The 12,034-nt window shown below is 36.6% G+C and overlaps 1 protein-coding gene across 6 annotated transcripts in view; it reads right to left on the bottom strand.

The window, feature by feature from the left end:
* Window positions 1-12,034, bottom strand: part of piezo2b (piezo-type mechanosensitive ion channel component 2b) — a 92,493-nt gene that overhangs the window by 37,397 nt on the left and 43,062 nt on the right. For all 6 annotated transcript variants that reach the window (XM_085140098.1, XM_085140102.1, XM_085140099.1 and 3 more), the window contains 8 exons: window positions 11,337-11,457; window positions 10,763-10,956; window positions 8,922-9,070; window positions 7,599-7,772; window positions 4,349-4,635; window positions 2,182-2,342; window positions 668-844; window positions 233-355 (listed from right to left, as the gene is read on the bottom strand). In XM_085140098.1, the coding sequence (XP_084996224.1) occupies window positions 233-355; window positions 668-844; window positions 2,182-2,342; window positions 4,349-4,635; window positions 7,599-7,772; window positions 8,922-9,070; window positions 10,763-10,956; window positions 11,337-11,457 (1,386 nt within the window). The remainder of the gene's footprint in view (window positions 1-232; window positions 356-667; window positions 845-2,181; window positions 2,343-4,348; window positions 4,636-7,598; window positions 7,773-8,921; window positions 9,071-10,762; window positions 10,957-11,336; window positions 11,458-12,034) is intronic.

Here is a 12,034-nt window from a genome sequence, read left to right as displayed (position 1 = left end):
AATAGCACTAGGTGGGTGATGTGTTAAACATCTCATATTTGACTGAATTAAACATGAAATAGAGATTACTGCTGACATAAAAGTTAATAATATTTTAAAAAAAACGCATTACAATTTTCCTGTAAACACGGAAGTTCTAAATTCAGAATTGCTCTATAAATAATAAAGAATAAAGAGTCTAATAGGCAGTGTATAACAACGATAAAAGAACTGTGGTTCATTTCGACCTTACCCTCAGGTAGCCCAGCAGGTCGTCATACTTCCTGAGGCCCACCCAGTTGGCTGGATCCACTCTTCCGTCATACAACAAAGATTCTGGTAACGTTAAATTCTTACCTGTTGAGTTTCTGCATAACTGTGGACAAAAACACAATGGGTCAGTTTTCCAGATATGGACTAAGTCTAGTAGAATTAAAAGCTAGGCCTAAAGTAGGAATTATGTTTTCATCAAACATGGTCAAAGTTTCAAATATCGAGTTCCATAAGAGTAAGTTGCTATGAGCCAAAAATTCAGGCTGGTCTAAACACAAATTTTAAGAAAGATTTTTTCTACCCTTGGCTCTGAATGATGTCAGAGAGAGCAGGATAATAATTAAGGATAATAGGGACAATGCTAAAGAACAGCATGTATTCTATACAACTTTGGTTGAGAAGCATTAATATTTACCGAAATGCAGTCCTTGGAGTACTTGCTGGGATCTATTAAGTCCAGCTGGTACAACATTTTACATACGATAACGACACACGTCCAGACAGTGCAAACACTAGAGGCAAGGGGCCGGTACTGGCTGTACGGCAGTGCAAACGCCCAGGATGCAAGGAACACATAGTTGAACAAAGACACCTGGACAAAAGACAATAGATGTGATGAGGACAAAAAAACTCCTTTGTCATTCATACCTCTTTTCCACAGCTATGGCTATAAATTTTTTAACAATACACACACACACACACACACACACACACACACTGTACGCTGAAAAGAAAACAGGTGTAAATCAGTGATGATTGAAAAATTCACTGAACCAGCAGCAAAAGAGGATCAAAACTACGCTTCATGTTTGATAAACATCGTCATTAATTCCCTCTTACTTTTGCTGTTTTGCTGCCAACACAATTGTGTACAGTGTTGGTCGCTCGCTGTTTCGCCTCTGACAAGAAAGCTGTTCAATACCGAAGAAATTTAAACTTTTTAAAAGTATGCCAAATTGCAAAACGCTTAGCTGTGTCTCTAATAAAACCTCTTTAACATTGCTCTGTTTCACTTCAGCAGCATCAGGTAATGTTCATATGTTGATTCATGGTTTTCTTCCATTTTTGATCTACTGCAGAATAATTTATTTGATATAAAAAGTCAGGCCGGGAAAATCTCTTTCATATTTTTCAGTTACTTCGACACAAAGACATCTGCTGTGATGCTCACACCTCAGCGTTGTATACATAGATATAAAAATAAGCATATGTACTGATAATTTATCAGAATTATAATATTTCTGACTGTCTCAGTCAAAATTGAATCAAATCGAATTAATTCAGGGATCGACTCCAATCGGGACCTTGGGAATTGGAATCGAATCGATAAAAGAAACTGATCGAATCCCATGTTTTAATACACGTTTTTTTTTTATTTTGGATTAACTTTTGTTAAATTAATAATGACACTATTTGTTAGCTTATCTTTTTACTATGACTGTAAAGACTGTCAAATGAGTTTTCATAAGACTGGTATGGTTATCCAAGTTAAACTTCATAGTTCATGTGTAAACTCAAAAAATCTCAGACTCTTCTTTACATCTCCAAAGTGTAGAAGCTGTTACAATTCTCCAGAATCCCCCAAACTATTATTTGGCTTGTATGCGGTATAGCAAACAGTTCAATTTAGATTAGTGCTGAAAGAAATCAGCTTTATTTGTGTATCTGAGAAGTAATCACACTAAAATAGCAGCGCCTCTCCAGGATATACTGCGGAGTGCTAACAAAGGCAGGAAAGAGAAGATGGGACCCAAGTAAGAGCAGTTATAAACAGTACTCAGTTTTAGCACCAACAGCAAGGGAAACACATTACCACCTGTGGTGTTTTGATATGAACGCTGGCCAAATAAAATAAAATATGACTTTCAGGCAGGTTTAAGTTTGTCTTGCTGCAGGTACAAAAGTAAGTCAATTCTTCAGCTTTCTTACCTCTCTGATAGCAACCATGACAACGAAGGCGGAAACGATCTTGATGATATGGATCTCCAGTAACCACCAAATGAACAACTGCAGTTTGTGGAAATACTCCAGGAACTTGAGGAAGAGCACTGTCAGACGGTCAACCACTAGGTGCCATTTATTCTTCAGGTCTGAGGAAAAAGAGACAAAAACCAGACACGTTTAAATGGGAAAGCGACAAGACTGAAGAGGTGCAAACGGAAAGTGTTTAAAAACTAATATCCCTGTTACTTCTATTTTTCACCTGCAAGTTTGTCAACTTAAGCTGGGAGATTGCACAAGCTTCACTTCAGGACAACGTTAGCTGCCATTCCACATGTTGGTAGTTTTCTACAGTTTTTCTACAATTCAGAAATGAAAGGCAGATATACAGTTCCTTCTTTATAGCCCTTTATATATATATGTAATTGACGCAGCCGTGGTATTTTAAGAGTCAACCCCTCTATTGATTAAAAAAAAAAAAAATCAATACAGATTCATGTTAGATTAATATGAAGCTAATAATGCATATTAATCTAACAAATTTAAAGAATGTTTGATATCAAAGTAAAAAAGTAAAGAAAATAGAGCTTTTACTCACTAATACCTTGCTGTAAATATTTAATTAAGCCTAAAACAATTACTCCTCCACTTCATTAGTCTGTTTACAGACAAAGAGTAAACTATTAGAAACTAAATTACAGAAATGTAATTTCAATTTTTTGGTTACTTTATGGTAGCAAACACGTGTTTCATATTAATTCTGAAGCTGCTACAGGATTGTTAACATCATTTTTTCCAATATTAAAGTTGTGAAGTTTGATGAGAATGAGCTTAAAAAGCAAATTCCAAACTGCTGTTTTATTTAGCTGAGAAACAGGACTTTATAATTTGTTTCATATTCCCATAAAAACCACTACATTGTGGTAGAGCGTGTATACGTTAACAAAATCCATATTATCTCAGGCTTTAATAGAGGCCCCATTGTTTGGCTAAGAAACTCTGAGAGAATATACCTCGTACAGCCCACAACTCAGAACTAAGAGGCCCTGCAGGGCCGCAGGGTTGTGTTTTATCACCCATTTTATTTTCTGTGCATGCAAACAACATTTTCATTCAAGACTGTCTGTGTAAATATGCTAGTAATGCAGCTTTGGTCAGCCTTAGCAGGAGGGTAAAAGCAAGCGCTTGAGTTATGTGCTGTATCGTAATGCAAGCTAAATCAGCTGAAAACCAAAAACCTGCAGTACAACCACTTTTACAAATTCTGCAGCAGTGATTAATAACTGGCCGGTGTGAGTGCAGGCAAAAGATACCAGGGCGGCAGCACAAAGCTTTGACCTTTAAAGACCACAACGAACTTGAGAGCAAACTGAAAAACTAGAGGCTTAGCACTAAATGCACTAAATGCATGATGCATGACTCGTGCGCTGGCTAGGTTTTTATTACCATCGCGCGTATGTCTATGACAGCTACTTGCAATCAGCATGATATTAATGTGCCATTTCCTTTTATAAAAAAAGAAACATGCTGCTTTGACAGAAATGTTCCGTCACAAACACAGTTTTCACATTAAAGTTTATGTGGAAACTAAGGCTAAAACATAATTATTGCAGTTTTAAATCAAATTTCTAATTTACTGACATACAAACAGTGTGTTATTTTGATTAAGATGTGAAATTAAAATTATTTACTTTCATTCTTGAATAGAAAAATTAGTTTCAGTGGCTGAATGTTTAGGCTTGATTAATGTCTGACTTAGATATTTCCAAAAACTTTAAAGCTTTCACCCACAATGCAATAGTTTATTAGACCACCAGCCAATGTAAGGTGCCCTCATTTACCAGGATTGGTGATTACCAAAAATCATTTTTGTTTTCTGTAATGGTATGAATTTGCTCTTTAATCAAAATTGTATTTTTAACACTAAAGCATAATTGTTGTCGTTAACCATGAACTTCTAAATTAATCGTTTTACATAAAACTTTTTTTAAGATGATAAATTATAAATGTTTATTAGTGTTCCTATACAGAAAAAAATATTTTAGTAGTTGAATGTTATGCTTGATTAGACAAAAATGAATTAGATCAAGTGAAATATTTCACAGTATTTTTGAAATCACATTTAAGGTCATGGACCCGCCGTGCTGTTCGGTACCTGAGCTCTGCTCCGTGCTCGGCTCCGGCTCGGTCTTCGCACTGCACTGTTGGCTCTCCTCTGTGCTGGACTGCCGTGGGTCAGACAAGCTCCTGGGCTTCTCATTAGTCATGTCAGTGTCATCCATCACCACCACCAGGGCCTGCTCCTTCTCTTTCTCCATATCCCAACCCTCCTGCATATTCTGCTTTACATGTGTTTCACATTCCTCTCTGAGAAGCATCGCATCCACCGAGCTGGTGCTGAGCATGCTGAGGTCTGGCAGGCTGCCATCCGGGTCCACCAGTCTGAAGACACGGCAGAAGTTATTACACAAAAACACACACGAACACGCAACTCTGGGCACAGATCTGTATTAATATACATATGAGGACCTTCTGTGACTTACGGATTGTAAATATGATTGCTCCTGTTGTTGTTAAACATTTTATTATTTATCACGTTGTTATGGAACTGTACAATTTCCATATTTTGTGTGTTAACCATAGAGTGTGAATGGTGTGAACCTGACAGGACAGCAGTAATGGTTGTGTTTGTACAGGTTCAGGACTAATGTGTCTTTTTTTGTTCTAATTTCCACTTGCCATCTTCATGCCAGCACTCACTGCTTTTTTTATGTCCCAATAATCCATAAAAAAAACTTCATATTATATGCTGTAAATTAATTGTAATTGTGGAGCATGTGGCAACTAAATTCAAAACTTCCAAAGGCATTATTGGTTCGAGCATGAATACGCTCCTAGATTTGATAATGTTTTTACCCATATTTCCTTTAGGTAAATGACAAATGGGAAGTGAAGACATATAAAACCCAAAAGAAATATATAAAAATAAACAAAATTATACACAAAAAAGACTAGAAACTGTTTGGTAGTAGAGATATAAAACAATATATTTAATTCTCAATCCTTTATCGATACAATCCAACCAGCATTTCTTGTGATAAAAAACGTCATAGTTGGTATTTAGTGCATACAAAATTTGGCGACCATTGGGTCATATATGTACATTTGAAGATTATTAATAAATAGTTATGATAATTGTTTAAAAAGAAGATTGGCCCACACGTTAAAAGGAGGCGACGGGATACATACAGACATATCTACAAGGATATGCTACGATCATTATTGTAAGATAAGAAGAGGTGTTCCTCGTAAGTTTTTCGTCCTAATATTCCATAAATTTATCTGCATCTGATCTTAAACTCGACCAAGACATCAGCACAGTGAACAAAAACCAAATCCCTAAAAACAAAAAACATAAGAAATCTCTTTTATTATTTTCTAAGGTATTCTGTCCTCATAAGTATATAAATACTTATACACAAATTATACACAAGGTCAAGATGACTGTCAAATGACTCCGATGCAGGATGGGAATCTGCTCGTTCTGCTAACTGAACAACAGAGCAGTGTTTCATCAGGCATTTCAAACTAAAAGCAGTGCACATTCCTGCTGCATTCTTTAAAATAATCTGTGTTGTATTCATGGTGTCTGATCTTTGAGCAGCAGATAAACAACTAAGGGGAGGCTTTAAACCTTCAATGTCTTTTCAGGCAATAATGGAGCCATGTCAAGGTTCAGGTTTGGCTTGCACGGACTGGCTGCATGTCAAGACGAGCATTTTGGTGTTTGGTAGTCACACTTACTTGCTCTGTGGAGTGGGAATTTTTTCTTTGATGCTGCTCAGAACAATATAGTTACACAGAAGTCATCATAAACAGTGAGAAGAGAAACTGACACAAAAACAGACTGAAACGTCATTTTAAAATGCACGAAAACTGGCTGCAGGACTCCAGTGGTTTGGGGGAGGCGAGCTTTTATAGGAAGGGGGTAATTTTCTGGGGTTCAGTGCATAGATCAGGGTGTGGATCAGTGTAAAGCTAGTGGAGGGGAGCAAGAACTTTTTGCAGTTTTAGACATGCATGAGTAAGTTTGTTGCCTGTCAGAAGTAGAACATTTTTTTATTAAAAAACAAAAAAACATAGAAAATCCAAATAAGAGGAGGCTACAGGCAAAATAAAGAAACCCCAAAACCCCAAAAAAGAAAACCAGTCATGTCATGAAAAATACCTGATCTTCAGGTGCAAGATATTTCAGATTCTCAAGATAGAATACCATCAAAAACAAGGTAACAGGGGTAAGTCACTGTGGGTGCTGAGGATGTATTGCAAAAGGAAGAAAATACTAAGATTCAGAGGTGACATGGGATGGTGATTGATGCTACAGAAAGCGAGCAAATACCCACCTATTCATGATTAAATAGACACGCCCATTGACTTTGGCGTGGCTGTGAGTGAAACAGGCAGAGAAGATAGATAGCAGCAGGTGACGGAGGGAAGCAGAGGGAAGAAGAGCTGAGCAAATGGTAGCAGAACAACAAAATCCACAAAAACAACGCTAAAGTTAAATGACCCATGCCGCAGACTGTGAAATGTGGATGTTATGACACACAGCTGCACGACACAGCACGCAATGACCGATGAGGTTACAGCGGCCATATGACAAGGTGTGACATAAAAGCGGATGAACTGGGTTTTACATGCATACTTCGTGAGTAGTGGAAATTTATTGCAATAATTATCTACTAATTAATTTGCACTGAAGTTGTGAAGTACAAAATGTAACAAGCAGAAGTCGGGGTGGGGCGGCACAGCAAACTAAAGACTGACTGATATATCGGATGACAAATATACTGCATTACTGCATGACCGCATGGGCCAATATTTTCCGATATATCAGGCATATCATTTTATTTACTGGCTGATAAATGAAAATTTAAAAAAGCAAAGAGGAAAAAGGGGAAACACCCTTCAGCGATGTTATGAGTGCTTACGTTGCATTGTTTGCCCAACAGAGGGCACTATTCTCCACAATTAATCCACAATAAAACAAGTTTATTTTTATTCTGCACTATCTTGGTATGAAATTGTAAAAAACTACACATAATAAATGTTAGGGAAATCTGTTTGTGTGCATGAAACAAAGCAAAATACTGACCGATATTTCGGATTTTTAGATCACCAAATATCGGTATTGGTGTCGGTCGGGCTCTACAGCAAACCAAAAGCTTCCAAGTTACAAGGAGAAAAGACACTTAGTTTCAAAGCAAAGAAAATGTACTTACAATGATTCTGAATCACGATAACCCCATAAAACCAGCTTTTCTACCATTTCTATATCTAAACAACTTCCCATCACTTTACTGTTGTTATAAGTATGAATTGAAAAAAAGCAGCATGTGTCTCACCTGTAGATAGTGCTCTCTTCTTTAGCCACTACAGCCTGGAGGTCAGTGAGCTGGAGAAAGCGGTCATGGAAATAGTGCAGGTGGAGAATACACGCCAGCAAGAAGGACGTGGGAATGAAAATCCTGATGAACAGCTCGCCCAGCTCGAACTGCTTCAAGCCCAAGGCTTCCAGACTGCATTCACAAACATTTCAAAGGAAACAGAAAACTGTGAGATTAAGCTTAAATCACCCCCAAGGTTACTGTGTGAAGAACTGCTGAGGTTTGGAAGACTGAGCACAGCGAAGCTGAATATTGACTCTGTAGATAAAATCTAATCTATTCATCATCTAATACTACCAGGTGTTTATATAACGTTTTGTAATAATTATATGTTGGGGGTTTATTGTGACATCATAGCAATCTACAGTATGACCTTAAACCAAAAGACTTTATTCCGTTTATGTGAAAATGTAAAGAAATTCTCACATAAATGTGACCCTTACCCTTTAAATCACTGTAATTATAGTTAAAGTACTTAAGGTAATTTAGTCAAATTTGCCAACACAGCAAGCGTGACGAGGCACTGGCACCTATGTTTGAGACTGGGAGGTCTGAAAACTAAATCTGAACTTACTCAAACCAAACTCAAAATAATAAAATAAAAAAATATAACCACTACAATGGTATGTTACAGAAAAACAGTTTAATATCATAGTGCCCCTGGACACAGCTGTCACGAGTAATCAGGCACACTGTAACAATATCCTTTTCTGTTTATTGGCTTTTAACAACCACATATCAACTATAGTTGATTATATTTGTATGGCTGAGTATATTAACATAACTAAGTATACTACTTGAGGTAGTGTGTAGGTATATTTCTTTAAACAAGAAACAATAGTTTCAGTCCTGTAGCTTTTTTCATTACTAAAATATGCAAGTTCATCTTGAAGAGCTGTGAGGCAAGTATGCTCTATAAATTGGAAGAACAGATACATACTAAAGTAGTTTTACTAGAACTGAACTACTACAATTTGTAATAGATTTTTTAGGTAACATCATGAATATCTACCTATATGTCTACTTAAAAGAAATCAAAGAAAATAAGACATCTGTGAATTCTGTTCTAAAATTCTCCTCCATCCCCAACTAAAGCCACTATACATATGCTTTGCTACGCTAGCAGGGCAAAGCTACTAAAATAAACAAAACAAAACAAAAAAGCTCAAGACAAACAGTTGGTTTGATGACTAAACCATAAGCTGTGCCTCTCTGGGAAACGGAGTAGGCAGTGAGTCAGTATCCTGCCGCTCAGACCGGCAGTTGCTCAGTGGCGCTCACCCTTTTTTATCCAGGCCTGTCATGTTACCCCAGGTGTGTATTGACTCAGGAAACTGGAAGGTGTAGACAACTGTGAGAACCAGCATGGTGTACATAACCACCGACATCCAGAAGTACTTCAGGATCCTTCGCCACCACTCGTAGTGCACCTTCATGACAAGAATTAGAAGAGGACATCTGGATTTATGTGACTTCTCAGTCTGCCTCTGGCTGTTCCTGGAGTTAGGTATACAAAATGTGCTACGAACCTGGAAAGCACATACTTTATGAACTCACTTAACAAATTCTGTGTTTGGGAAATTGAATTTGGGAAGTTTATGGCATCATATTCATATCTACACTTTAAATATATACTCCAAAAATTATAAACAACATTAAATATCCTTATTTCACAGACTTATTTCCACATTTGGAAGGCTTTGAAAACAATTATACAGATCACGATTTTAAACATCCCACATATTCCCCAAATGTTAATAATAAATAATATAGAAATATGCAAGGTATTTACACATAAACAGAAGGCAATTCTTTATAATAAGCACTGTTAGTATACTTGGCCTTGTATATTTTCCCCCTGTTAAATGCATATGTATTATGGTTTTATATCTTTAGTCCATTGACCTTTTAGTAGAATGAAAATCATTTACATGCCCTAAATTGGAAGAATGTTAAACTGCATCATTTCCATCAAATACAATGACAATACATTTTACTTTACAGTTTATATTAATCCTTTGTTGTGAATTATGTGTCTCATGGTTGTTTAATAAATGCCAAAAACATTTAAAAGTCATTACTGATCCTTATTCCCAAAATACTGATGTTTTGTCAAAGTTGCTGTGACCTTGAAGATATCCACAATTTGACCTTTGGCCTCAAAGCCATGATATACAATCATGATATACAACGCAAAAAAATGTAATAGTGAAAAAATTCATTTTTTGTTTGTAGATGTTAAAATATTTGATATTTACTACATTTAAAGTGAAGTATCAGCATCTTAAATTATTAGATTTTTTTTTTTTTATTACAATAAAGAAATATCCAGTTTCCTGTTGGTTGGGGCTCCTTTACCATGAATTACTGCATCACTGTGGTGTGGCATGAAAGTGATTAGCATGTTGCCGGTTTGATTATCGATGAAGGACTAAGAAGTAGCACCTTCAAGTCCAGGGCCATGGCTCTCGGTTGCAAAGTGGTGGAGTGCCCACCTCTGTCATGGACAAGTTGCAGCGAAATGGAGGAGTTTAAGTGTCTCAGAGTTTTGTTTACGAGTAGGGGAAGAGTGGAAATTGAAAACATGATGAGAAATGTACTTTCATCTGAAAGTAACCAGACAACCAGTCCATTTCTTCCTCTCCTTAACCCAAGTAAGATGCTTCTGATGTCTGCACAAGCATCCTTGCTGCTTGAGCACCTTTTCTTGTCACATCTTTATCTTCCAGTCAACTTTCCATTAAGAAGGGTGTCGAAGACCCATATGGAAAACTGTCAAGTTAGCTTCCACATGATCTAGGCTGCCTCTACCGTAGTAGACCAAGATATTAACCTTTTGGATAGTCATTTACTCAAACTTGAAATTTCATATTCTAATAATTTAAAATACTGAATTTCTGATTTTTAAAGCCGTAATCATAAAAATTAAAATATTAAAGGCTTGAAATATTTCACCTTACGTGCTATGAATACACACTGTCATTGTTCACCTTTTGAATTAAATTACAAAAAATAAATAAATGTATCACAATATTCCATTTTTTTTTGGATGCACTTGTACATCTCAAATAGAAACGTCAGCATGTTTATTGTCAATCACTTGGCGTGCTTTCGGTGCGTACCTGGTATAGCGCCACACAGGAGAGGAACATCATCATGTAGATGATCTTGTACATGACGATACGTCCCTCAAAGGTGACGATGAAGAACATGCTACCGCAGATGTAGATCCAATATTTGACCATCAGAGCCATCACCATGTTACCAAGGACGTGCATGAGGTCCTGTTCCCCTCCCTCCTCAGACTCCTCTTCCTCTGTAAAAGCAGTTTTGCATTTTTCAGTCAAGTAGATCATATTTGTTTCTGGATTTTCATTTCTAATGAATGAATAAAGGCATATTTTCTTCTTCTTTAAAATTCTTTGGGCCCACCCAAGATCTCCAGTGACATTGCTGATCAGTGTTAAAAGTCTCTATCATAAGTTTTCCAATGCCGTTATGTGCTAATTCTAATACCTGTATGAGATATTTGTTCATGTTTTTCATTGTTGTTAACAAAGTTTGTATATTTCCTAAGCATTTTTTAAAATGTTATCAATATAAGTTTATTGTAACATAGGTCATGCCTATAACCTGTTTATAAACTGTTTACGTATATACTACTGTAAGACAACAAAATAGTAGCATAGAGCTTACCCTGCTTCTTCTGATCCTCTACATGAACGTCTAAGAGACCAGTGCTGTCTTCCTTTTGTTTTTCTTGTCTCTCTGTAAGCGTCTGTCTCAGCAGTAACCAGAAGGTCAGCATACAAAGGACCTTTTTAAAAAAGACGAGGAGCAAAGAAAACAAAAAGATGAAACAACAAATCACACAGAGTTTACTTTAACTGTGTGGGACCAAAAATACTGATGGCCAAAATAACACAAGAGGATATTCTGTATACTGCATGTAGTAAATCAGACCTGTAAACTATACTTGGATTGTCTAAAATTTGTCTGCATCGACTCTTTAAATAAACATCATCATTTTTCACCCAGGTGTGAAATACAGTGCAATGCATCTTCACTCTTTAAATTAATAAACACATACGCTCTGCACTACGACAGAAATGTGAGTAATTTTAAAAATACGTCACGGTAATTCCAAGTTTGTGTGTTGCATAAAATCATAAAATCTCATTCCAGACATAATCAGGTCAAGTTCAGTAGCTGGAAACCTGAACGCCTTAGAGTTATTCCAACACATGTCAAAACACTAAAACCTGACCTTCTTCAGGAGCACATTGCGTAACTACACTGTCTTATATTATTAACCGAGTAGTGGAGAGACATAATTTGTTAGTGAGATTGTTTCAGAATCTTAAAAAATAAAGCTTGGTGCAGCATATGCAGAG

The sequence above is a fragment of the Neolamprologus multifasciatus genome, chromosome 18 (assembly GCF_963576455.1).
Source record: "Neolamprologus multifasciatus chromosome 18, fNeoMul1.2, whole genome shotgun sequence".
Classification (NCBI taxonomy): Eukaryota; Metazoa; Chordata; class Actinopteri; order Cichliformes; family Cichlidae; genus Neolamprologus; species Neolamprologus multifasciatus.
Note: the sequence above shows the minus strand (reverse complement) of the source record. Positions and strands in the feature narration are given on the sequence as shown.